Source organism: Triturus cristatus, chromosome 2_2 (genome assembly GCF_964204655.1).
Source record: "Triturus cristatus chromosome 2_2, aTriCri1.1, whole genome shotgun sequence".
Taxonomy (NCBI): domain Eukaryota; kingdom Metazoa; phylum Chordata; class Amphibia; order Caudata; family Salamandridae; genus Triturus; species Triturus cristatus.
Window position 1 is genome coordinate 783,284,327 of NC_140582.1, and position 27,308 is coordinate 783,311,634.

General features: G+C 44.0%; 1 protein-coding gene across 1 annotated transcript in view; it reads left to right on the forward strand.

The window, feature by feature from the left end:
• AASDH (aminoadipate-semialdehyde dehydrogenase) overlaps window positions 1–27,308 on the forward strand; it is a 468,424-nt gene that overhangs the window by 165,486 nt on the left and 275,630 nt on the right. Inside the window, exon 5 of the mRNA XM_085642048.1 lies at window positions 21,160–21,352. Coding sequence (XP_085498174.1) covers window positions 21,160–21,352 — 193 coding nt within the window. The remainder of the gene's footprint in view (window positions 1–21,159; window positions 21,353–27,308) is intronic.

Genomic DNA, 27,308 nt, shown 5'->3' on the forward strand with positions numbered 1-27,308 from the left:
AATGCAGTAGGTATTGTGTATCCAGCTGGCAGACTTTTGGCTCGACCTCAGCGTCCCGTTAGAGATGAATCCTCAGGTGCAATTCTCAGCTCACTTACTGCTTTAAGAATTGTAGGTGGTTTGCCTGGGCGCACCAGCCCGTCACGCGCGTCCTCTTTCTTCCTCAGTGGTACCTGCAGCCTTTTTTCCGGTCTTCCCGTGTCCTCTGTATCGTCTGCTTGGTGTTTCACAACTCACCGCATACGCTGTTATCTTGTAGTTGTCATGAAGCAAGGTTTTGTGCGTTGGCCCCTCCAGGTATATCCCTTCTCAGAACCACTCCATGCGTCATAGGGGCAAGAAGAAAAGTTTCCCAACCTCCAGGGTTGCCCCGCAATATAATGGCTCTGTATCCTCAGGACTCTGCTGGCACCCACGGAGGCCAAGCGTCACTCCTCCTGCTTGGCTCTTCCACAAATCGTCTGCTTGCCGATCGGGGAGCTGCCCATATGCTGGGGCCTGAGACGCTATTTACCCCCTGGTCCGTTTCCCTTTCACAGCGGGATGACACTCTCTCGGAGTCACGAAGCGGCCTCCCAGCACTTGCTGTGCTTTCCGTCTGCCTGTATCATGCAGTTGTCATGTGGGTTAGCGCCACTTACACGATCAGGCCAGACCCTCACTCCCGATTTAAGTCGTGTGCACTTTCCCTATATTTCTGTTTTCATAGTTGGGTGTTTAGTAAGGGTCAGCTGTTTCAGTGGGCACTTCACAGGCAGTTATCACTCCAGGCCTACGGAATTCGCGTTATGTCCACGCTGGGCGGCTCGCCTCCTGGGAGCGGACGCGTAGGAGTCTCTCAAACACCCTCTTCCTTGTAATAGATGCAGTCGAAGCTTAGGCGTCCAGATGCTTGCGGCGATATTTATTAATTTATTCCCATCTCGTGCGCGCTAGAGTTGTTCCGATCACGCTTCCATTGCCTATTCTTCCAAGGCGGTTATTCATGCGCAAACAGGGCTCGCCATCTTGTCGTGCACTCCTCTTCTTCCCCCCGCACTCCGATAGCGTTGTCGGGCTAGATCGCCAATCATTTAATTGTATTTTTTACCTTTTGGAGGTGGCTGCCCGATCGCAACGGTCTCAACCGCGCTCCACGGCTGTGTTGCGTGCCGTGCGTCGCGGTTGTGTCTCTTACTGCAGCCCGCGGCCTTAGTTTCACTTTCTCCGATCGGGCCGCAACTCTCCGATAGCCGCTCTGCAACTGTTTTTGTTTAAGGAGAAGTTTTCCTCTGCACACTCAGGCTCCCGATGTTAGTCCGTGCCGCCCCTCACCATTTCAAGTCTTCCAGCGTCCGTATTTTGTAGGATTATGCAGGATATATTAGGCATTCGAGAGGAGCGCGCTCAAAACGCGGCCATCTCTCTCCGTGGCTTGCTCTGCCCCCCACTCTATTCAAAATCTACATGACCTCCCTCATGGTCTTCGTCAGATCCCCTGGACTCAACATAATCTCCTACACAGACAACACTCGACTAATCCTCTCGCTCACTGAGGACCTCTCTAATGCCAAAACCAGCTTCTGCAATGACATGACCAATGTAGCCAAATGGATGAGAGATAACTGCCTCAAACTCAACTTCTACCATACAGAAGTGCTGATCTTCGAGAAGAACACTTCCATCTGAGACCACAGCGGCTGGTCAGCAGAACTTGGACCAACACCCACGCCCACAGATCATGCACACAACCTTGGTATCATCCTCGACAGCCACTGAGCATGAAACGACAAATCCACTCACCTCCACCTGATTCCACATCCTTCGCATGCTCTGCCGAATCCTCCGATGGATCCCAATCAATACCAGAAAGACATTCACGCCTCAAATATGGCAACGCTCTCTATGCCGGATTTTCCACCCAGCTCCTCGGAAGACTCCAAGCCATACAAAACACTGCAGGCAGAGTCATCTTGGACCTACCCAAGTGTACCCACATCACCCTCCACTTCAGAAACCTCCAGTGGCTCCCCATCCAGAAGAGATGCCAGTTCAAGATTCTCATGCACACCAACAAAGTTCTCCACGATCAAGGACCGTCCTACCTCAACCATCAACTGAACTTCCATCTGCCTGCAAGACACCTGCGCTGCTCCTCTCTCGCCCTCGCACACCGCCCCTTTCATCCATGACCGCTCCTTCTCATACATCGCTGCCAAGGCCTGGAACGACCTGCCCCTCCACTTCCGAACAGCACCCTTTCTGGCGGACTTCAAAAGAAACTCAAGACCTGGCTTTTTGACAAAGACCTGGCACCCTCAGCGCCCAGATACCCCCAGGGGTGATAGTAATGCACTATACAAATTCTAATTGATTGATTGAAATATATTAGTACTGCTCTGGCTGTTCTAAAACCTTACAGTCCCTCTATTGTTGACCCGTGTACTCTCCTGCTTGCATTGATCCAGTCAGGGTTTCACTGTTTAGCCTTAATTCTTAACATCCTGCCCTTTATCTCGTGAGGATCCCTCTAACTGTGTCTTCAGCTTCAGTTGTGTTTTCTGTGGGTGACTGACTAAGTTATCTCAACCCATGGAGATATATATTTCTGAAATTATTTTAGGTATACTTGCCTTTTGCCAAAAATGCTGCCTTGCTGCAAATGTTACTGAGACTAATCTCAGAAACTGTCTTGATATTTCCCAAGAATTTCGTGCACAGATCGACCGCCACAGCGGCTTCAAGCTCTTTTTGAATTTGCTTCAAAATCTGCAATACTCCTGGTGTAGGAATCCAATGCGTAATGGTGTATATATCAGTAATTGCACTTCCGTTTTGTAGAAACTTCCAAACACGTGTTACTATTCCCATAGGAAGACACAAAGGTCCCAATTACGAAGTTGCCGGATTCATATGAAGGGATACAGTAAAACAGAAATGAAAGTTTTGGCCTCTATTTTCACACATAGAACCGGTTAAGTGTATTTGTCACTGAAATGGGGAATACGTGCGGACCCAGAACTACCTCGTCCAAACCTGCATGCAGTGTCCTAATTCTGAGGATAAATCTGCTTCTGTTTTTCACCTTTTTTGAGCATGTGATAAATGGATGTGGGGGGTATCAGTGCAGGTGTGAATAGAAAGTCGGGGCAGCAATGGCTGCGTGCTGGCAATGGGGAGTGTTTCAAGCTCTCCCATGCAGTGGCAGGGCATCAGGTGAGATCTGTGGGGCACTGCTGGTCTGTGCTTATAGCCTGGGGCTCAGATGTTCCCTCAGTAGAGAAATCCAAGTGCAGTAACACAGGCCCGGTTACAATTGGATGGAGTGGTACCAAGTCGGGAATATCTTTCTGGCTAACTTATCGTCCCATAATCATAATTCTCTGATTTTCTTAATGCGATGTCTGAGGGTACTAGCTCCAATTGATTCGTTTTACATAAAATCCAGAAAGGCACCTCATCCCGCTAGTGGGCGCTTTTTTTAGTACCACATTAATGGCTTGTGGGTTTATTTTAGTTGTACAGTGCAAAACAACTGTGTAACTTTTGTTCCCATTGTCTGTAGCATCAAACGTCGAAGTTCTCTGTGTGGTTCTATCAACACTGTTAATATGGCTATCAACTGACCTGTATTGAGGTTACATGCTGTGGATGCAGTATGTATCCCTATAAGACTGGGCCATGAATAAACTCCCCATTAACCCAGTGCATGTCTTTGGGAACTTTTTAGGGCATCTCCTAACTTTTGTAACATCTATGTCTGCCAATATGTTGCATGGGTTTATCCATGTGTTAATCCCTCACACTGTGTCCATGGGCTCCTTCGATCAGGTCAAATTCTGCCCATGAGTAAAATGTATCTGTCAAACAAGCTGAACTAGTGGTAACAACCAGTTTTACTTTGCTTCCTCTTGCAGGGAACCCTTGTGACCTCAAATATTCTGTCAATGTGCTGTGCACATTAGCTCTTAGTACCACATTCCCATCTGCTATTTTACAACAGATTCAGATTATGATTCTAAGCTCAGGAAGAATTTCCCACCAGTGGTAATCAGACATTTCTTTAGTGGTATTGTTTAGGGCTTGATGGGATATTCAGGTCATGAGGCCACACCGAAGTGCGCCATTTAATCCACCCGTTAGATTTCCCTTGGTCCACAGGTAGTTCATGTATACCAGCCTGTCATTTGGAGTAGGGAAAGCTGATAGGTGTCCCTTGAACCTCTTCCAAACGTACACGAGAAAGAATCCACGTTAGAAGCAGACCGACCTGGCAGAGGCAACAGGTATATTTTTTCTGGTAGACTTTCACAGTTTCTCCAGATGCCTGGACTATCTGTATTAGAGAGTTTTATTAGAAGCAAAACTAGTGCAGAACATATGAAGAATAATGGCAGCAAATGCCACAGTTACAGTGGCACTAGAGAATACGCAGACCCTAAATAGTTTTAGAGGAGATAACATTATGTTTTTGATAATTTCCTTCCTACTAAGGGCCTGATTTAGATCATCATAATGTAAACATTTGCATAATAAAATAATAGCGGGCATAAATAGCAATCAAGGAGTTTAGGCAGCAGGGGCTCCAGTTCAAATTTATAACAACACACAACAAATTGAATAGGGATGTGAAAATATAATTTCCGTGAGTCAATGTGATTTGCTTTTCCTGTCTTGACTGTATGAATATATCTATCATCTCCAGTCCGAGCCTGTTAGACCTGTCAGCCCTTTGGGTGGTCCCTCCTCATCATTATTTATTTTGTCCCACTTTTGCCTCAAACCCTATTATAATTTTTCCTTTTTGGGAACCACCAGACTTTTTAGTGTTGATGCAGGGTCAGGGAGCCATTTTCCCTACCCCTGGAACTTCTGTCTGAGGGCCTGAGACACAAAATGGTGGCCACCCATTGTCACCTGTGACATCATCAGAACCCACTGGAGATTTCTAGAACCTTCCGTAACATTCTGGAACCCTGTGACAGTGAGAGGCAGTTTAGAATGTTGGGAGGCCATCTCAGAGTGGCAGTTGGCAACTGACTGGAGAGGAGAGAGGAGCAGTTCAGAAGGAGGTCGGAGTAAGGCAGCAGAGGTGGAAACCAGTGCTTGGAGTGGGGTCCAGAAACCCACCCTTGATGCTAGTCTCTACTGACCAAGCCCAACCTAAAGCCCTGTGTGGGATCAAGACAAGAAGAACCATCTTAAAGGACTGAAAAGTTGAAACAGGCCTTAAAGAAGAAGAACAGCAAGTTCCTGACCTGTTCAGCAGTGTCCTCCTGGAGTCCTGACGTCGAGAAGCCTGGAGACCTGAGGCCTGAGGTGGAGAAGCGGCGCTGACAGAAAACAGGCGTCGTACCCGGAGCCTTCAGAGGTCGAGTGAGGGCGCCGACGGAGGTCGTGGAGAGGCACCGGAGGTCGAGTAAGGAGTCACCCGAGGTCGGGTGAGGGCGCCGACGGAGGTCGTGGAGAGGCGCCGGAGGTCGAGTAAGGAGTCATCTGAGGTCGAGGTGAAGCGCGCCGGAGGTCGGGAGTGGAGATCGCACTCCGGAGTCGCCGGAGATCGAGGTGAAGCGCGCCGGAGGTCGGGAGTGGAGATCGCACTCCGGAGACGCCGGAATCTGAGGTGAAGCGCGCCGGAGGTCGGGAGTGGAGGTCGCATTCCGGAGACACCCGGAAGCGGGGAGGCCGTGACCCTGCGACGCCGGAAGGTGACATCGAGCCGGAGCAGCCCAGCGACATCGAGCCGAGGCCGCCCAGCGACATCGATCCGGAACAGCCTAGCGACATCGATCCGAAGCCGCCCAGCGACATCGATCCGAGGCCGCCTAGCGACATCGAACCGGAGCCGTCCAGCGACGTTGACCCGGCGCCGAGCGGAGCCGACCATCGTGAAAAGGGCAGTAAGTGGTAGAAAGGGCATCTGAGGCCCTGTGGAGCCCTAAAAGACCATTCTAGGGGCTAGAGGGGTGTTAGAACCAACCTGGGAGTGCCAGGGGTGAACTGAGACTGGTGCAGTGACCTCTGTGAGGGGTTGTGTATTTTGGGAGAACGAGATCCTTAGGTTACCCTTATTCTACCTCAGTTCAGGCCCAGCCTTTACCAATCTAGGTGGGACACCCCCCATGTCATCCAAATGACCACAAGCTGTATTTGGGCATAGTAAAACCAAACTACCTCAGGAAAGTGATGTGAACTGTAATTGTCATTAATTGTGTTATTTAAGTTATTGAAGGTGCTTTATTTATTGACTGTATTTATTGTCTGACTGTATTTATTCCTGCATTGTATTTATTGTCTGACAGTATTTATTAGCCATTTGTATTTATTGCACCCCTATTTATTCCTTGCTTATTTATGACCAGATCCTATTTATTGAAACCCCACTGTGGTATTATTTATTTGACCTGCTATTTTCAAGAAAAGTCTTATGGTACTGTGTTTATTTTATGAACCCTGCAACTAAGAGAAAATAAGATAAAGACAAACTACTTTCTTTCATAATTTTTACGGTGTAGTGTCGTTTTTGGAATGGATGAACGCATGGTTATTGTGAGGGTGTGACGTACGCTTAACACGGTGCCTGACCCCCGACCGCTCGAGCCAAGCTACCATTGTGCTGGGAACCTGGTGACTGCTAACCCGGTTGCCCGGTTTCCAACAGAGCCATTCAAACATTTGCAGCAAATACAAAACATGGCTGTATGATTCTTATGTGGATTGAAAAAGTATCCCATCAGCCCAGCTCTCTGGTAATTTCACTGAGTTCAGAATAAAAATAAAATCAAAAGATATACATCTGTAAACTTTCTGGTGCTTTTCTAGGTGATAAGGACAATGTGAAGTGAAGATTGACTGTACTGTAACAAGCAAACATGGCTTGCATTTCTGATACCAGAACTCATGGACACCTTCCTTTTCCGAACAGCAGAACAGATTTAATTAGATCCTTGAAAAATCCCCACGGCAAGGAGTCTCAAGGGACATTTAAGGGATTGTATTTAAATTAAGTACCCAGTAGGTACCAGTATGCTCTGCTCCGCTCTGCTCAAAGGCTTTATTTCGATAAAAACATATCATAAAAGCATAACAGTTAAAAATGGAATAAGTTAATTTCATTAAAAAAGAAGAAACCTATTTTTACAATGAAGTGCAAAACAGATCATAAATAGTTATTTAAGAGTGAATTAAACAATTTCCTTAAGCCTTTTGCTTCTAATACGCCATGCCCAAGATAAGAATTTTGCAAGGGCACAAACGTATAATGGGCGAGCGTCTGACATTAAAATGCGGAGTGCCACAATATAGTGTCTAGTTCCCAAGGAGCGGCACAGTTGCTTAAGCCATCTTTTCCTTGGGAGGGCGTACTCATGGCATTCAAATAAAAAGTGAGCCACAGACTCACGTCTGGATGTGCAAAAAGGACAAAGATCGGAGGTCTGAGGCAAGGAATTCCATCGTGATGTAAAGCTATAGAGTAGGAGGGTCCCGGTCCTAAACTTAAAATACAAAGCTCTGTCAAAAGGGCTCTCGATAATGTCGAGATATAGTTCCCGGATTGGGTGATCCTTAAAATTCAGGAAGTCCTCAGTAAGTCTCCCCAATGATGTGTTCGAGATCCGTTGGGTCGCAATCCAGTTCCAATATAAGAGCTTGAGCGTGGCTTTCGGAGGGGAAGATCTATTTTCCCATGATGCATGTAGCCCCAGATTATACAAAAGGGCCTTCATGTCACGCAACCATTTTATCCTATGCCACCCTGGGAGTGACATGATTTCCGAGAGACCTTTGGCATAATTGGCTAGTTCCGGGACCCGCCACAAACGAGCCCATAGCAATAAAGGGCGAAATTTCGCCAGATCACCAATGGGGCGACAACCAAGATCGAGCATTAATGGAATCGTGGGGGTGCCTTGGGGAAGTGACATAATGACCCTAAAGAACTTCCTCTCTGCTCTTGATAAGTCGCCAGTATCACAAAAGCCCCAGAGCTCGGCACCATAAAGGGCAGAGCTAACTCCTCTTGCTGCATAAATATCAATAACGGGGGCTATCGGTCTTATAGCACAGGAGCGCTGCTCCTTCACAAGAGCCCCTGTAACTCTTTTATGAGATAACAGCATCTTGCATAAATGGGGGCCCCACTGCATATTATGGGATAAACGAATCCCTAAGTAATCAAACACATCCACCCTCCCCAAAGGTTCATCATTCAATTTTGGGGGGCGTATGGATTTTTTAGGGGGATTTAACACAAGATACTTTGTTTTATCTCTATTAATTACCAGGCCCCGCTCTGTACAGAAGAGCTGGAAATTATTTAAGAGTTTTTGGAGGCCCATTGGGGTTTTGGAGAGCAAAAGTGTATCATCCGCGAAGAGGAGGGTCGGGATACGTTCCCCCGCCAGGGATGGTTCATCTGAGGGGACTTTCAGTAAATGCTCAACCACACCGTTGATATATAACGAGAAAAGTGTGGGAGCTAGAACACATCCCTGGCGTACCCCTCTCTCTACCGGAATTCTGTTAGTTTTCTCACCATTCCTCCCCCACCTAACCTGGGCAAAAGTGTTTACATGCAGCCTTACCAATATCAGGAGCAAGTAGTTGGGCACCCCCATGGCAGCAAGGACTTTCCAAAGAGCCTCCCTAGGTACTAGGTCAAAGGCAGTCTTCAAGTCAATAAAGGCAAGGTAAAGACTGCCCTTGCCCAAGACCACCACCTTCCAATACACAAGCAACAATCTAAACGCTTGCTCGATTGTACCGGTGCCTGCTCTGAAGCCAGCCTGGTAGTCGTTGAGGATGCCTTTTTCGTCGATCCATTGTAATAATCTGACCAACAACACCTTCCCGACCACCTTTTGTGTTATATCTAACAGGCTTATGGGTCTGTAATTAGATGGGTCGTCCCTGGCCCCCTTTTTAAAGATGGGGACGACCTCCGCCCCTTTCCAGGATGCCGGGATTGGCGCTCCCCCACTAATGGCATTAAGCAGGCAGTTAATAAATTTACCCCATTTCGGGATGTCTGCTCGCAACAGGTCCCCGGGTAAGCCGTCTGGGCCAGCTGCTTTTTGGGGCCTGATGGTAGCAATTGCATACTCCACTTCTTTGATCGAGAAGACGGAGTCAGCCACCCTGTTGTTAACTGGCAGAGCTATACATAGTGTTCCCACTGTGGTATTATTTATTTGACCTGCTATTTTCAAGAAAAGTCTTATGGTACTGTGTTTATTTTATGAACCCTGCAACTAAGAGAAAATAAGATAAAGACAAACTACTTTCTTTCATAATTTTTACGGTGTAGTGTCGTTTTTGGAATGGATGAACGCATGGTTATTGTGAGGGTGTGACGTACGCTTAACACGGTGCCTGACCCCCGACCGCTCGAGCCAAGCTACCATTGTGCTGGGAACCTGGTGACTGCTAACCCGGTTGCCCGGTTTCCAACAGAGCCATTCAAACATTTGCAGCAAATACAAAACATGGCTGTATGATTCTTATGTGGATTGAAAAAGTATCCCATCAGCCCAGCTCTCTGGTAATTTCACTGAGTTCAGAATAAAAATAAAATCAAAAGATATACATCTGTAAACTTTCTGGTGCTTTTCTAGGTGATAAGGACAATGTGAAGTGAAGATTGACTGTACTGTAACAAGCAAACATGGCTTGCATTTCTGATACCAGAACTCATGGACACCTTCCTTTTCCGAACAGCAGAACAGATTTAATTAGATCCTTGAAAAATCCCCACGGCAAGGAGTCTCAAGGGACATTTAAGGGATTGTATTTAAATTAAGTACCCAGTAGGTACCAGTATGTTGATGAGCACTATATTCAAGCTTCAGATGTTCAAGGAGATAAAATATATTTGGATATATAATCTGATGATCAAATACTTGAATGTCTAGATTTCCACACGACTGAATAGTCTTCCCAAGACAAAGTATGAATGAAAGAATGTATGAATGAAGGATGTATTCATAAAGTACAAACACACAAAGTCTTCATGGAATGAATTGACTGAAATATCATAATCAGCGAGGAAAGACGTGACAACGATACAGATGGAATTAATGAGGTTTCAAAGTCTTCCTAGGAGAGTATAGGTTCACTTTTATTTGAATTTGTTTAGGCATAGAATTCCACAGTATGGAAGCAAAAAACAAAGAAGTCTCACTACCCATTCTTTCTTCTGTTGCATGTGGGATAAATAATAAAGGCATATTGTTAAAGCCAAGGGACATAGTGCAGGTATTCCTAGGAAAACTTGAGACTTTTCCTAAGATAAGCCATTTAATAGTAACAGAGGGTTATAAACTGCCTCTCAGTTGGAGGCTATAGTAAGTCTAAAAAGGCTTCTGATATGTGATCAAATATACGCAAATTAGCAATCATTCTTACTGCCTGATTTTGAACTCTTCAGTTTAACAGATCTGTTTAGGAGTCCCAGATGGCATGTGCTTACATAAATAAGCATAGAGCCAATAGCTGAGTTAAACACCAAGGCTCTAAGATATTTAGGAATACATTTTAAGATCTCTCTTAACACCGTAAGCTTGTGAAAAAAGACTTTTACAACAGAGTTGATTTGAGGGATTAAACTTAATTCTCTATCAAAAACAAAGCCCAGACTCTTTAGTTTATTCTGTGGATCAGGTGGAGGTCCACAATAAATAGGCCATAAAGTAGGAGATTGATCTAAATGCAGAAAAACCTGAGTAGCATCAGTGTAAGAAACAATCCAAACCCGGACAATATTTGCATGGGGGTGGAATTAAACATTTAACAATATTGCCAAAAGAGCTGAATCTTGAGGTACTGCACATTAAGAAAAAGATTTTTGAACAGTAAGATAAAAACATCAAAACAAATTCCCTGTTCAATGAAAAGGAATTCAGATTATTTACAGCAGTTCCTGTAATTCCTACCTCCTCAAGACACTTGATGAGGTCATATGTTCCACTGTATTCAAAGCAACTGAAAGTTCTAGCAGAATGAGGCAGGTAGAAATTCCTTGATCAGGGTCAGTTCTCAGAATTGCCTAAGACACTAACGGCCTCTGTACCAATTTCTAACCTGAATCTCATTTTTCTATTGTCTAAGAACTAAGGCTCCTCTAAATGCGTAGCTAACCGATGTGTTACGTCTTGTTATTCTAACTTCTCAACTGCAGGAGAAAAATAGGTATGTAATTGTCTTCCTCCATTGGATCTAATTTAGATTTTTTTTAAATAAAGGTTTAACCACTGATTTCTTCCAATATTGAGGCACAATTCCACTATTAAAGAAGTAATTGAATATCTGAAACATTTCAGTGCCTAAATATTTTAAAGACCTCATTGGGAAAATATTATCTGGAGATTCGGATTTCGAATTATAAAAAATATTTCCTCCTCCTTACATCTCAAAGATTAAAGGTATCAATAGTACATTTTCCATCAGAAGCCAAATCTAGAAATTGGTGGGCTCTGTTTTAATTGTTTCTTATTCAAACTTGAATTATGAGAAGCTTCTTTTGTATTAATATAGTACATGGCTAAATTATAAGTAGGCGAGGCCACTGCCAGATGCTCTCAATAAGGAAGTAGTCCCCTTCTAAATGATTTGTCTTGACCATGTGGAACCGTGCTCAAGACACTCAGTATGAATTTATTAGTTGGAGTTGATTCATTGTCTTGCTTCATATGGTTTGGCCATACAGGCAAACGTTGGCCTAACAAGTCATAAAATACCTCCTGCGACTTTGAAGCAATGAGTAGTTTGTGCAGTTCACTTAGGCCAAGTGTAATGTTTGCCTTCAAAGCTTTAGTAGGAGTTCTAAATATAATGAGAACGCAACTCCAATTTTCCAGTCCATTCAAATCTGGATCAAATGGCTTACTAGAAAGAGTGGCTAGCGTGCTTAACTAGGCCTTGACATTGAGGGTTTTAGGTAATTATGTATCTTGGTTACATAACCTAAAACAAACTGTACAATACCCAGAGAACTTTAACTAATCTTCTGAGAAATGTAATGCTGAACCACACTTCCTATGAAATGTCATATAACTTGCAGTAATTGTTCCGTATCTCCCAATGGGCTCCGATCTGCAGGATTACATCTTCATCTATTGTAGGATTTGAAAGAGACCAGACAGCACCAGTCCAGTGCCGAAGGGCCTTCTTGCTCTGCTCAATCTGAAGGGGCATCTACTGGCTAGATACCAATGCTGTGAGAGCTTGTGCATAATGCTGTGAGAGCTTGTGCATGAAAGTATTCCAGAGAGAGAACCTTTTGATGTACCCTTGATATCCATGGTGCTCTTTCTCATTTTTGTGATAGGTGGCACCAGCATGACAATCATGGAAACGGTGATACCTGTTTGACCTTGGTCTTCTTGACAAATTTCAAATTCTTTCCATATGCTCGATAGTTCTGTTGGTCAAGACAGGCTAGTGAGAGTGGTGTTGCCTTTTGCATCAAAGGAATCAGACATGATATCCAACAGCCTATTAGCAAGTTAATTGCACTGTGTACTTCAGTGGCCTTTACATTTATTGGAATTTTGGAATTAGATTTTTCATGGAGCCATAGCTGGATTTTTTTTTGGGGGGGGGAGTGAGTCAAAAGTTTTCTTCTCCAAATATTAATGGGATTCTGTTTCAGATTTTCTTGGTAAAATAAATTCCATGAATAGTTTACTTAGCTCATAATGTCATTATGATAGGCATTTAGTATAGATTTTTACATGCACTGGCATTCTCAAGGTTGACTTATTATATCGGTAATTCCATTTCTTATCTCGTTCTATACCAAGTGTGGCTGTGGTTAATTTGCCTCTTTCTACTAAGCTGTTTGTGGTAGTACTCCTTTCCACTCCACTAGAACATAGGAGTGCCCTCTAATATTGTTTACTCTTTCTTTTACCTCTGTGGGCCTTATTATGAGTTTGGCTCCCACACCACCAAACCCATGTTTGAACTACCCTCCAGAGTAGGAGTTTTCTCCTGTATGGCGGGCGGTTTTGTGGCGTTCCCACTGCGGTGCCCATGGAATAGGCACTGCAGTGGGAACGTCAAAATCAGTACCTGCACGGCATGGACTGCTGCAGTACAGTTATGTGCCCCCCTGTGTGCATCCACATGGCACAGAGGCACACGGGGGCCCTTAAGGCCCCCTTTGTTTCCTCACCGCCACACTTTTCATGTTGGTGCCACCACCATGAAAAGTGTGGCAGTGAGTAAACTTGTAATATGCTTGGCGGGGCTGCTCATATTGCGGCCTCAAGACTGCAGCACCACTGCCAGGGATCTCTGATCCCTGGCAGTTGTGTTGGTCCTAGGGAGGCCCAACTGCATTGGTCATAATAGGGTGGTCGGAAGACCGTGTCCGCGCGAGTCTGGCGGTCTGGGGACGGCCAGACTCATAATAAGCACCAATGTCTTCTGCTCCTGGGGCTTTAACTTCCAATAGTGTTTGTGAAGGAACGTCTAACTTCTGTGGGTGTACTGGTTTTGGTTCTTGAAGAAATGTTCCGTAGCATTAGAGGACTCTCAAATAACCATCTTAACTTTAATCTCTCAAACATCTAGCAATATATGTATGAGACAAATAATAAATTGCTCTCTGCTGCTCCTACCTATGCTGTTTTCATGTTTGGTGTGACCATTTGTTACTTGCGCAATTTATATCTCCCTTCCTCCCTGATGGCCTCAAACAGTTATCCAGTCATTGAATAGAGTTTAACTCCCCATCTCATTATGGTGGGTCTGGGACACTGTATTATAAAGTGGATATTGCTTTTCACCTGGAGGTTTTGCAGTGTCAAGGTCCACCCATGTGTCAGCTCGGTGTTTCCTCAAGCACTGTTCAATGCTCAAAATGGGTCCACCTCTGTATAGTCCCAACCCTGAATAACTGTCATAGCACAGGTAATTGGGATGATCAAGCGGGGGAAGGAAAGGGTAGGGATCAGCTGGGAGGGAGACCTGCAGTGCAAATAGTACAGATAAGTGTTGCTTTTCTATTAACCTAAACCACCTGAGAAAACATGTACGGCTTTTGTACCTGCAAATAAAAATAACAACTCCACCGTCCTATATGGAGGAAGGAATAAAAATAATTTCTAATTATCCATCAATTTTAGGATTTTCTGAAAGAATAGCAAAACAAGATGCAGTCTTAGTAATACGGTTACAGGATGTATTTTTCCGTACCACACAAGAAAGAAAACTTCTTTAGCACATGTCATATATGATACACACCAGTAAGAAAACAGTGGATCACTTCAATGGGGGAAGAGCAGTATGACGCCTCTTGAACCCCCTGCTAAGAGGAAGCAAATAAACAATCACCATAACGCAATAAGTGAAATGTTATATCCCCTTTTTCCAGTAGAAACAATTGAGGGAATTATCCACATGTTGCATCAATTGTCATAAGGCTCAATCCATTATTAATGCCATGCCTTGCATTTATTATCCCAGGTTAATTTTCACCATGGATATCCTCAGCACATGACAAACGCTGACCAAATAGACAGAAAACAATCCCCACTGTGTCGAGAATAAATTCTCAGAGGAAGGCGGGGCTATAAGGTTTCAATGCGGTCTCCGGCTGAGCCGAACACGGCACTGCACGCCGAGACCACCGCAAGCTGAATACTTCAATATTGTTACTAGAGTTTGTTCGGTGCAAGTGCACCCTTACTGGTCAGTTTTACGGAATGTTGCAGCGTCCGTAGTGAGCTGCCAAAAACGAATAATCAGCAGCGTTCATTAGCACCAAGCATTTAAATACTGTCAAGCTCTTCCAGGTGAATGCTTTCTTTCCCAGGCATCCGCGGTCACGTCCGTGTTGCCCCATGGGAACTGTAGTTCGCCCAACGTGATTCTCCTTCTCCGAGCGTCGGACGCCGACCGCATCGGAAGTAGGAAGTTTCATATTCTTCTGTGGGCTACCTGTTCCTCTCCACGACCCTTCTAGCTGATGAAATATCTCTCTGTACTCGGTTAGTACTGTTTGAATGTCAGAAGACGCCCATATGTTTGTTCCTAATGCAGTGTGTATTGCTCTGGTGATCGTGTGTGTAACACCATGATTGGAAGACTAAAAACACTTACAGTGAAGAGTCAAACCCATCCTTCTGGTGCGTGCCAGTCAGCCTGGTCCCAGTTGGCAACAATCACCCTTTTCTAGATCCCAGTGTGATGGCAGCAGGTTGGCCAAGGGCCTGCACAGTACTTGTGAAGGTGAAGAAGTAGTGGACATCCTTCTCCTGATCTCCAGATCGAGAAAACAGAAGATGCCAAAGTCCCTTTATACTCTAGCCATATCCCAACTCATTGGTATCTAGGACACAAAAGAAGCACAAGCAGCATAAATACCGGTTCAGTGGCAGAACTCCCTTATTACTTCCTTTGCTTATTACCCCATGCTCTAGATATATTGCAACACAACACATGTAATATCAATCCATTCGTATATATTTCTATGGCTGTAAAAAATGTTTGGTTGTCGATACATCTGCCTACCTTCTGTGGAAAAACTACCTTAAAAAATATGAAACCGGGGTATGGGGAAGTATTTATCTACTAATAAACAGTAAGCATAGCCTTTATGTAGAGGGAGGATATCTCCTTAAAAGGGGTAGATAAAATAGAAAAGACTATATTTGATAAAACTATTTGGATAGTGTCGGAAATTGGGTTACTGGTTGAGGGGGTTGAAACCCTACTCAAGCAGCAACAACAATTCTGAGCAGGGTGAAACGCATGTAAACCCCAAATTAATCTGTGCTTTACCCTCTGGTAGCTTGGCGCAAAAGCAGTAAGAATTAAATTACAGTTAATATGTAAAATATTCATGCAGCACACAAACAGCAATAAAAGGAAAACAGAGCACAAGAAGAAAAACCCCACACCAATTTACAAAAATAGAATAACATTTTATAAATTCTCTGAGATCAAAACAACAAAAATCCAATTAGTGGAACCAAAAATATGTCATTGTGAAGGTTTTGTGAAAAAACACTAAGAAGCAAAAAGCTCAAACAGCGGTTATATAGTTGTGGTAGACCTGGGTCCAAGTCTCATGTTCAGGCCAACTGTGATAGAGTGTGGGCCGGATACTGGACTGAGTTTAATCTGCCGAAAAGTACCTTGTGGTCCTTGACATTGAGATGTGAAGTCCTTGCGTCAAGTTGCGTGGGCTGGAATTAAACCAGCAACAAGGAGGTACACTGCGCAGTCCGGCGCCGATATACATCACGCAACGGCGGAGTCGATGACCTGCGACAAAGTTCTGCGCTGCTAGGTCCTGCGTTGTCATCGAGGGACCCGGTGGGGCTTGCAAAGACTTGTACTGCGATGCATCGGTGCACTGGTAGAGGTGCGTTGCATTGGGCCGGTGTCAGCATAGGGATATGTCAGTTTCAAAGAAGCCACTAGTGCTTGTGAGGACTTGCGCAGAGATGCGTTGGGGATGAGCTGCGTCGTGCTGGGCCTGAGTCGATGGTGGCCTACGTCAATATCGAAGAATCCTGTTAAGCCCCTGTGGCTTGAACAGGAGGCCAGCTAAATGACCTTTAGGGATTCCTTGAAGTCCTGGGTCCATACAAGCAGGCTGGGTAACAGAGCAGCTTACATCAGCGGAAGAGTCCTGGTGCAGAAGCAGCAGGCCGTAGTTAGCAAAGCAGTCCTGGGTCGGCAAGCAGGGCAGACTTCACAGCTGGGCAGTCCGTATTCCTGTCAGAGTCCACGGGCCCAGAAGTGATCTAAAGAGTTTGGTCTGAGGGTCCACTACTTATACCTGGTGCCCATCTTGAAGTGGAAGAAGCTTCTAGAGTCTTCCTCCCCCTACAGAGGTATCTGGAATATTATTCCTCCTGGCCCTAGCTTGTTAGGGGCACAATAGACTGGTGTGAAACCCTTTGAGAATGTGTTGAGGCAGAGTCTTTGTGATATGCAAGTGTGGTAGGTGATAGCTCCTCCCCCTCATCCTGACAGTGATGGCCCATCCTGCCAACACCTATTCCCGCTATGTTTCACTGTCTTAGTGGAATACGCAAAGACCAACTACGAGCTACACCTACTCATGTGATGCGAGAAACAGGCTGCAGGGACCAAAAGATTAGGACAAGAAAATGCTAACTTTCTAAAAGTGCCATTTTCAGAATTGTGAACTTAAAATCAGACTTTACAATTAAAGAAGGTTCTAAATCAGAGTTCTTTAGACACTACATGCTCCCAATTGGGCGTTATCACTTATTAAATGTAATAAGGTAACTCTTTGTAATCCTATGGGAGTTGTAGGCGTTACAGTAATGAAAAATGCATTTAAGAGTGTTTCACTACTAGGACATATAAAACTTAAAAATACATGTCCTACTTTTTAAATACACTGCACCCTGCCCTCTGGGCTGTTTAGGCACTACCCTATGGGTGACTTATATGTATTAAAAAGGAGGTTTCGATCTGGCACAGTGAGTGCTGTAGGCCCGCTAGTAGCATTTAATTTACAAGATCTGGGTAACATTAGTAGCACTTTGCTAGGGAGTTGCATGTAAATAAAATGTGCCAAATAAGTGTAAGCCAATTTTAATATGTTTAAATGAGACAGCACATTCATTTTAACACTGGTTAGCAGTGGTCCAGTGCACAGAATCAGAAAGGCCAACAAAAACAGGTTCAGAAAATAGGAGGGTTAAGGCAAAAATGTTTGTAGATGACCCTGTAGAGAGGGCCATTGGTAACAGATAGATTTATCACAAATGTAACATTTGGAAGTTAAACACGCATTAATACACTTTTTATGAAATGCTACCTTCTTTCTGTTTTATTTGCTTTTAACATATTGAAACAAGCATTACTTCTTTTTTTTTTTTTTTTTTTTTTTTTTTAAACCTTTATTCGTGCATATTAAAAGAACAAATACGGGCCTACAACCTTCAGGCCGGCCACGATACGGTTAAGCACTGATACAGACATTACGGCCCCTGTGCTTCAACGGTCAAGATTAGCAACGATTTATGAATTATACACTGGAGAGATCCTTGACCCCAGGGAAAGGAGAAGTGAAGGTTAATTTTAAAGTTTTTCAAAATAATGTTATCAGGGAAAAAGTCAGTGAAGAATAAGAACCAAGGAGATTCGAGTCCGCACGATATCTTCACCACACGGGAGAGCAGCAGCATCATTAAAACAGCAATGGAAGTCAAATCTCAGGCAGTGAGGCAATGCAGTTATATAACAGGATAGTCACATGAGCAATTACGCACCCCTCCAGTGCCGCCCCCACTCAGTCAACCCCACACCCGGACCCAGAATCGAAACAAGTATAGCGCAGAAACATAAAAAGAAAAAAAAGGCCCATAGAACTAATTAGAAACAGTAAATTACCCCCCCACCCTACACCAATGCGGAGGCTACGGCCTGCCCCCCCCCCCAGCATAGTGCCTGTCGCCCAATAAACCCGAAATATAGACAAGAAAGAGAGTAAGAATAGAGTAAAGAAAGATAAGAAAACAGTACACCTATGATAAAGGGGGTGAGAAAAGAATAGGACTATTCTAATCTAAACTCCCAAAAAGAAGAAAGTGGGGAGGAGCCTACGTATCATCAGAGCGCCCTAAACCATCGGCCATCTATGGCTTCCACACACTGAGAACCCACTACACCAAAAGCAGTCATGTGAAAATGAATTGTCACAACAATTTAATTGAAGGAAGACAGATCGCGACGAGTGCGCACAAAGTATACATACAGTTCCAGTCCCAGTCCAGCCCATCCGTGAAACCATGGCGATATAAATCAGTCTAGCCCTGGCCCGATCGCGGGCTTGAGATTAAGCCAGCCCCTACATGAAGGCCCCGCATCCCGTGCAGACAAAGACAATATGGCCGCTTGGGAGAAGATGGTGAAGTAGAATCACAAAATGGCCGCCGACCATCTGTAGAGGTCCCTTTGTGCACCACATGAAGTCCAGACATGGCATGTAGAGTACAGGAGTTCCACAGAAAAGAAGCAGTAGGCCACCGTGAACGAGTCCTCGAGGATGTTAGGTGTTGCTCAGCTGGATACTCTTGCAGACGCGGTGAGGCAGGCAACAATGAAGCAGGCAGCAATGAACGGGGAAACAAAGTATCCGCTGTTGAGCTGGAGAGCAATTGATCCTGGGTGCCGGGAAAGCCAGATGCAGGCACCAGTGTAGCACGATCACACACAGCCGTTGCGTCCCCGCAAGAGGACAAAAGCACTGGCAGACCCACGCCGTGTTGGTGACAAACGGAGCGCTCACGGCCCGCAGCCGACAGCATGGAGTCAAACTGCTCACTCAGCGCCTGAAAGTGAGCACACATTTGTAGACGAAAGTCCCGCAGGACGGCCAGAACGGAGCCGCATGTCAGCGGAGGCTGCACCCCCACATCGGCAGCAATCCGGGACGGCACTGTGGAGCTGGTGTCTGGTGGAGGGAGGGCGAAGCGGGCAGCGGGCAAGACCGGAGTATCACCCCCCAGCCGCGAGCAGGCAAACAACGCCATGTTTTACCGCCGGACGGTACAATGGCCAGGGGGGGGGGGTCGTAGCAAGGAGTCAGTTCCCCTCAGGTCTGCGCCGCAACTGGGAAAGCCAACAGTCGCCTCCCTTCCCTCGGATTCTCTTTGCAGCCGACTAGGCAATAGAAGAAGGGGGTCGGCAGCCTCCCACAGCGCGGTCCACAGATCGGGGCAGGAGACCCGCCGCACCGGGGCTTACCTTACAGCCCCAGCCCTTCAGGCGCAGGGTGCAGGAGGTGTCTGGCCGTCCCTCCCCAGGCTCATCTGGCGACAGTCCGTGGTGTTAGGTGAGGTCGGGACCGCGGGGCTCGGGTTTGCGCTAGCGGGTCCGGTGACTGCGGAGCTTCCAGGGGGCCGGCAGGGGTCCAGGGCGGAGAACAAAGGCACCAAGAACTCCGGCATCCGGGCGGGCTGAGACTTCGGGGAAGCGGCGGCGTGGACAGCGCGTCGTCGCACACGTTTCACCTCGAGAATCGGCAAGGATAGGAATCAGGATGATAGTCCGGGGCCAAGGGCCGACGGAGCCGGGCGCTCAAGCGTCTGCTCCGGTCGCCATCTTGGCTCCTCCCCTCAAGCATTACTTCTTAAACATGTTTCTGATCTATATTTCTTCCTGCAGATTCCTACTCTTTGTATATCTGAGGCCCTAGACTTGAATTTGAAACATTCCAAAGATCCTCTATGCTGGTAGTTGGTGCTGACTCAGTTCTGATGCCAGAAGCGACATCAGTGTGACGTTGTTGAAGCCATAAAGCTCCCACCCCAGCCCATCTAAACATATAGACATTAGTTTCTATCTATTTTTTCCACGCCAGTGAGGTGAATGGTCGAGAACAACATCAATCAAGTAAAGATGCAACGCAAAACATTTGTGCAACCTTATTTACACCTTATTTACATCCGTAAGTGACAATTCTTCTACAGGATCTCAGTAAATAAAAACATATAGATATGGCCATTATTCAAGATGTGGAGGGTGAGGTTGGTGAGGAAATTTTAGGTAAGTAAAGTAGCCACCAGAAAGAGTGCTACCGAAGGTAAGTAACTTTTGCTTCTGATGGATATCTCTTCCTACGGGTTCCTCACCTTGTGCATAGATGACCAAGCAGTACCCCATTTGGAAGAGAGACTAGAAGGGATAGTTAAACAAGAACTTCCTGGAGAACAAAACAGGCAAAATAGCCATCCCGTAGCAATTCGGAATCTAAGCAGCAGTGCTTAGCAAAATTATGAAGGGGTGCTCATGTAGCCTGCCTGCAATATTTGAGCCACAGGCACTCCTATCACTAAGGAAGAGGTGGAAGATTTAGCTGTGGTAGAATAGGCTTTTATTCCTTCAGGAGGATCTTTCGTGCAAAGACGTAACGCACCCTAATGCATAAGGTTATTCACCTTGTCAGGATCCTCTTTCGGACAGGTTTGTCTTACCTGTTCCCTGCGTTCCCTATAAACAGCTGGTTTTCTGTTGAAAGCTATGAAACCTTTCCAAACGCAATCTAGCACCAGGGATGTTCGAAAGATGAGGAACCTGCAGGTAGATTGAGGTTGCACCAGAAAGAGCATTAAGAAAAGTAATTAACATTTTTATTTAAACTTAATCCATTCAACATTTAATCATTTCCCCCAACACCTTCTCTTTTAGGTCAATTTTCAACATCACTGAACATGATCTGCTGTTCCTGGCCTCACCTCTCACATTTGACCCATCGGTGATTGAACTATTTGGTGCTCTGACAAGTGGTGCTTGTCTACTTATTGTGCCCAAAACCATCAAGATGATGCCTCACAAGCTATGTGATACAGTTTTTCATCGTCACAAGGTGACAGTCTTGCAGGTAGGAAGACGTAAAGAGTTTCAATTACAATTGCAATTTGTGTTCTTGCTTTTCGCAACTAGTGCCTATTGCAAACAGAAAAATTAAAAATCAATGCAATGTACTGTGAGCCATTTATAACATAGGTACAAAAAAGTCCTTTCAAGGTCTCTGGTGCATACAACATCTTCATCCAGTTTAAATGCACCTCTCCTTTCCATGGTGTAAGTCACAAGTTGCAATGCATGAGACTGTGGCATGGTAGGTTTTTATCCGAGATCTCCGACAATTTTATTTCTGCTGCAGTGGATGATTATTGGAGCAGGAATATTCCCTGCAAGGATCAATGGGGCATGCACCTCTGATATATGTTCCCCATTGCAATGTTTCTGTACCTCTCTGTTGATCTTTCGTATATACATACACAAGAGTTATGGCTGTACGCAGAGGGTCTGTGGCATCGATTGAGACCCAGACTTGGGCTCTATTGTCCGGAAGGGCACATCAAGTGCACCCCTCCTTTCTGAGAGTGACTCCTGTCAGCCCACCGAGTTGAGAAATACTGGCAGTAGTGACAGTAATTGAACATGTAAGAACAGTCTTCCTGTTTCCTAATTAGGTAGAAAGAGGCTATGCTGTTAAAGGGTTCTTCTTGTCCCTTTAGCCCATTCCCTTCCCTCCATGTGAAACATGCATGACGTGTTTGTTCTGTGATAGTGTGGCTGAGCATGAAGTGTGTGACCTGTGTATAACTTTCAGAGCTCGGGAATCCATTTTTGATCTCCTGTGTAAGAGTGGTTGACAGAATGGAGGATGGCGTGATCCTGACGGAGAGGAATATTAATTGTAGGTAGCCCCTAGAATAGGGGTACTCGCGGTAATGCTATGGAACTGAATGTGGCCACCAGACCTTTTTATGTGGCCCCCTTTGTAAACCGAAACATAGTGCTTCAGTTTACTGTTTTGGTCCACTGACAATCAAGAGGATAACATAATAGGCCGAAGATCAGGCAGTTTTTTAGATAGGAGACCCAAGATTAAAATGCAGAACTGCGTTTTTGAAGGCTTAACTTTCCTACTGTGAATAAAGTATGAGACTGGATACTGTCTTTAGTATTTATATTTAAAGTGTTTTGGGTTCCAGTCCAATCTTCTTACCGGACAGTTATGACCAGTACCTCACAATATTCTGAGTACTTCCAATCATTGCATAAGGAAAAAACAAAAAACAGGAGCTGAGAATTTATTTTAAGAAGTGATTCCTCAAGTGCAACAGTTTGGTCAGGTGGTGAAGTCACAATATCTAGCTTGCTCACACCCCCACAACTTGGGAAGGGCGGTTCCGTTGAGAAGATCCAATGACTTCCCTCCCTGGCTAAATACCACAGTGATGGGGGGCCTGCCCGATTTGTTTCATACAGTGTTTACTATCAGTATATTTCGATCAAGTGCCCGAGTTCCACAGATAAACCTACGTATTGGACAGCATTTAGTGATGGAGTAGGATTGTAATGTCTCCATATCTGTGAATTGCCCAACTTATTGTGGATCCCACCAGGGTGATTTTATAGCACTCACCACCTTAATTGAGTATGTTTCTAAGCACAACTAATATTTTAACAATAAGAAAGAAGAAGGCGTTTTCAAAGCCTTTTCTCTGGGTGCTCAGCATTCTTGGTAGATACCATTGTTTACCATTGATGGCCCACTACTACTTAATTCCTATTGGATAACAAAGGTTCTGCCTTTGTTCACTTGGCCCATCTAGGCTAGTGATAGCAAATAGTCAAGACTCATGCTAGGAGGCAGTAAAGGGACTGCAATTCTGAAATGGTATAATAGAAATATCACTCTTGATAAACTAAATGTCTGCTGAGATCTATTTTTCATAAAGACAATAGTAGTTGAAATTAGGGTAGGTGTTAAGGAATGAAACCCCACAAGTGTGTTCCACGACTCAGAATGCCCCATATAAACACATTTTTTTTTTGCTAATGTCAGTCACTGCTGGTAACACAATTGCCCTTGATCACATACCAGACAGTACATTTTGGCCCCTGACAACCTGTTTGAGAGTACCTATGCTCTAGAACATTCCTGTGAGCCCGTTGAAGTGGACCAGGCTCCTGTGAAAAGAAATATCAGGGATAGAACTGAAAGTCTTGCAACAAACCTACTAAGAGAGCTTTGTAGATTCTTGAGAAAAGAAGCTATCACTGAGTGGAGAGGGGTATGACATACCCCCACAGGTAGGAGCTGCCTAGAACAGAATCCACGCAAAGAGTGCTGGAGGATTTGCTACTTTCCACTTACGGGTAATAAGCCTCTTCGCCAATAGAGGGCGAGATATGCAAACCACGCTGCCGCACTGTATTTCTTAATGCAGTGATAGTCCCAGGATATATACCTCCCAAGTATGTGTTAGAACAGATCCCGTGTAGCGTGTCGTGTGAGATGACTTATTTGCAGTAGCCACTTTCTTTTTCTTTTCTTAATCTAAGATGCAGATCTGACAATCTGAATTCCTCTTTAATTTGTTCTCTTTTTGCCTTTTTTATCTTTCCAATGTCTCACAATCTTTGTTCTCCTCTCCATGTATTATTTAAGAAATTAATGTTCTTCTTAACCCAAGCCACTCATATAACCCTTTTTTAAATAATTTTAGTTTCATGCTTAATTTGTGCAATCATTTAAAAACATTACTGTATTTAATACCATTATTAGTTTCTTCATTCTCCAAGATACACAAGTTTTCCATCAATACTTTGAAATCCGACTAGTAAGGAGAAAAATAATAATATTATTAAATATACTAACAAACACTGCTCAAGATAGACCACAGAGATAGGCAACTGCATATTTGGAGCACTCTCACCTGCAGAAGAGGAAAGAAAGTTGCAGATGAAAATTTATAACATTCATAATATCTGAATATTCTTGTATCATTTTGGTATAAATGTTAAAAAAATTGCTTTCAGTTTATACTCTTAATAATGTATTATTTAATTTATTTCAATGGGAAGGTTCACTTCAAATTGTTCTTTACGGTTCTATGAACCCTTTCAAGACAGTTCTTATTCCTCTTCAGATTCAATTTCAAAGGTATATTGGCAACGTTTTATTGAGCTGTAAAACTCAGACTCTGATTCTTTTTCTTTCTCTGACACTGTAGCTGGATAAATCCATTCAGATTTTTTTTAAACATATTTTATTGGATTTAATGGAATAAACCAACAGGTCATATATGTCACCAAGTACACAGTGTTAGCATCGTAAATTTACATCCAAATAGTATCCGCAAGGTAACAACACTGTATATAGGATACATCCATTCAGATGATGCTTACTTTTGATTTGGTGTCCTCTTTCTTGCTGTTCTTTCAATAACAGTTGATTCAATCTCACTATTTTTTAATCTAATTCAAATACTTCTGAACTTTCATTGATTGACTTTAATCTCTCTTGTTTCTCTTATTGAAAATGCTTTCTTTTGCAAGTTCTTTTCAATTACTTATTTCCCTCTGTTCTTTCTTTTTTACTTGCTTCTCTGCTCACCGATGGACTTAAACCCTGATCAGGCCAGCTTTCCTCCTCAAGGGGTCGGTATTGTTCTCGCGACACAAATTTTCAACTGAAATATTTCATTTTGTGAATCACAGACTATTTTTCCTGCCACTCATGCCTTTGACTTTAACATTGCAACAGCTCTTCACTCTGATCCCCACTTTGAAACTGGACACCAGCACCACTAGTAGAGGTGCCAGGATTTTCACCAGAACATTCAATTTCCCTGATATGGACTTTTATGACTTCATTTTCTTCACCAGGTTCGAACTGTGCACTACCCTGTAGACCCACCCTGCAAACTTGAGCTTGACCTTGAGTATGAGTGGTTATTTTCACTACTTACTCTGCTGAACTCACTCTTTTCGTGTGAGTAGCATGGTTCCACTTCAGGATTCTAGCATATTTCACCGCAGTGTTGGTCATCAAGATAACCTGATAAGGACCGCGCCACGTATTTTGGGACCACTACCCAGTCTCCACGTTTGAATCCGTTGCACTGTATTTCTTTTGTTGCTCCTTTTGCCACATCCACCTGATGACAAACGGATTTCACCATATCATCCAGACCTTTGCAGTAATCTAGCACAATGTCATCAGTTATTGAAATTAGTGCAGCTGAGGGAGTATCAGCCAGTCTCATTACTCTTCCTGTGATCACTTCATGGGGTGACAGACCAGGTTTTTTATCTGGAGGACATCTGATACTCAATAAAACAAGAGGAAGAGGGACTGGCCACTTTAAAACCAGTAGAAGCGTAGACTTTGGCCAGTTTGTTCTTATTCATCCTCTCAACCACTCTGGAAGATTGAGGACGATAGCTACAATCAAACCTCTGATTAATTTGGAAGGAATTAGAAATTATTTGCAAAATTTCATATTTGAAAGGTGAACCATAATCTGTCTTAAAGGAAATTGGTAAGCTGAAACATGGTATTAACTCTCTCAACAAAAGTTTACTAACTGTAAGGCTATCTGATCTCTGTGTGGGATAAGCCACAACATATTTAGAAAACAAACAGATAATAACTGAGCTATGTCAATCCATTGTAAACTGGCACCTCCACAAAGTCTGCTTGAAGTCTTGTAAATGGGCCTTCTGATTTGCCAATGTGATTCATTACTGTCACCGACCTTTTTTTCTTGATTATATATTTGGCACACCTAACACCTGGAACATAACATTTCTGCACCGTTTCTAAAATTCAGGTTTTTTCCAATATTATTTAAATGTTCGGATCATAGAGTCTCTCCATGGATAAGAATGTCCATGAAAATACCTTGCAATAGCATCTGACATAGCATGTGGGAGAATGTATTTGCTTTCAGAATTGACATTCAAATCCTGATGATATTTCTTGTAACCTCATTTTTCCAACCTTCTTTTTCATCTTCTTCAACTTCCTCTTGAAGGGCTCTCTACTCGCTCAAAGAAGTTTGAATTGAATTCAATAAGGAACAATTCACATTTTCTGCATTTTGCATCATTTTGCATCATCCTCCAGTGCACAACATCTGGCTAATTGAGGAACATAATTATTTCCTAGAGTAACGAAATCCTTTCCATCATTATGGGCTGCACACGTGACTACAGCAATCTCTTTTGGCTGCTGTATTGCTTTCAACAGAACAAGTATATAGAGACTGTTATTTATGAGAGCTCCAGAAGATGTGATAGCCTTTCTGCTATCAAAGTTGACCGAAACCATGCACCACACCAAAACCATACTAGCTATCTGTATAGATTGTCACATTAAAATTTTCCTACAGCTAACATGTTCTTGTTATTGCAATCAACTCTCCCACTTGTGCTAGAGTAGTAATCTGCAGATAGGATGCTTTAAGAATTTCAGAAATGGAACATACTGCATAGGCAGCCTTCAATGCTCCGTATTGGTCTCGCAAACAAGAGCCATCAATAATGTCTGATCTGCCTTTCCCAGAGCAGTTTTTTTTTAATATCTGGTCTTGGTTTGGCACATAATTCAGTAACTGCAACACAATCATGTTCTTGTTCATTATCAACATCATATATTTCATCAGTATCATTGTCTTCACAACTTTTGTCTGGAATAGGAAGCAGTGACGCTAGATTGAGTGAATTTCACTTCTTAATCGAGTTCTTCTCTGTTACCAGTATGACTTGCTCATACTTGGTTAGTCTACTCATACTTGGTTAGTCACACGCTGAGTTCTTGTACGTGTCAATAGGATTTCAACTGGCTGTGGCACATATACAATAGGAGTATGCACATCACTTTCCCTTCACTTTGTTCAGTGGCAGCACAAACAACTGCAATCTACTTCAAACAACCAGGAAGACTTAAAGCCACTAAATTTAACACAGCCAAATGGTAGACTACTGGTCTCATAATTCCACTACATCTCTGTGTAAGAACTGATAATGCACAC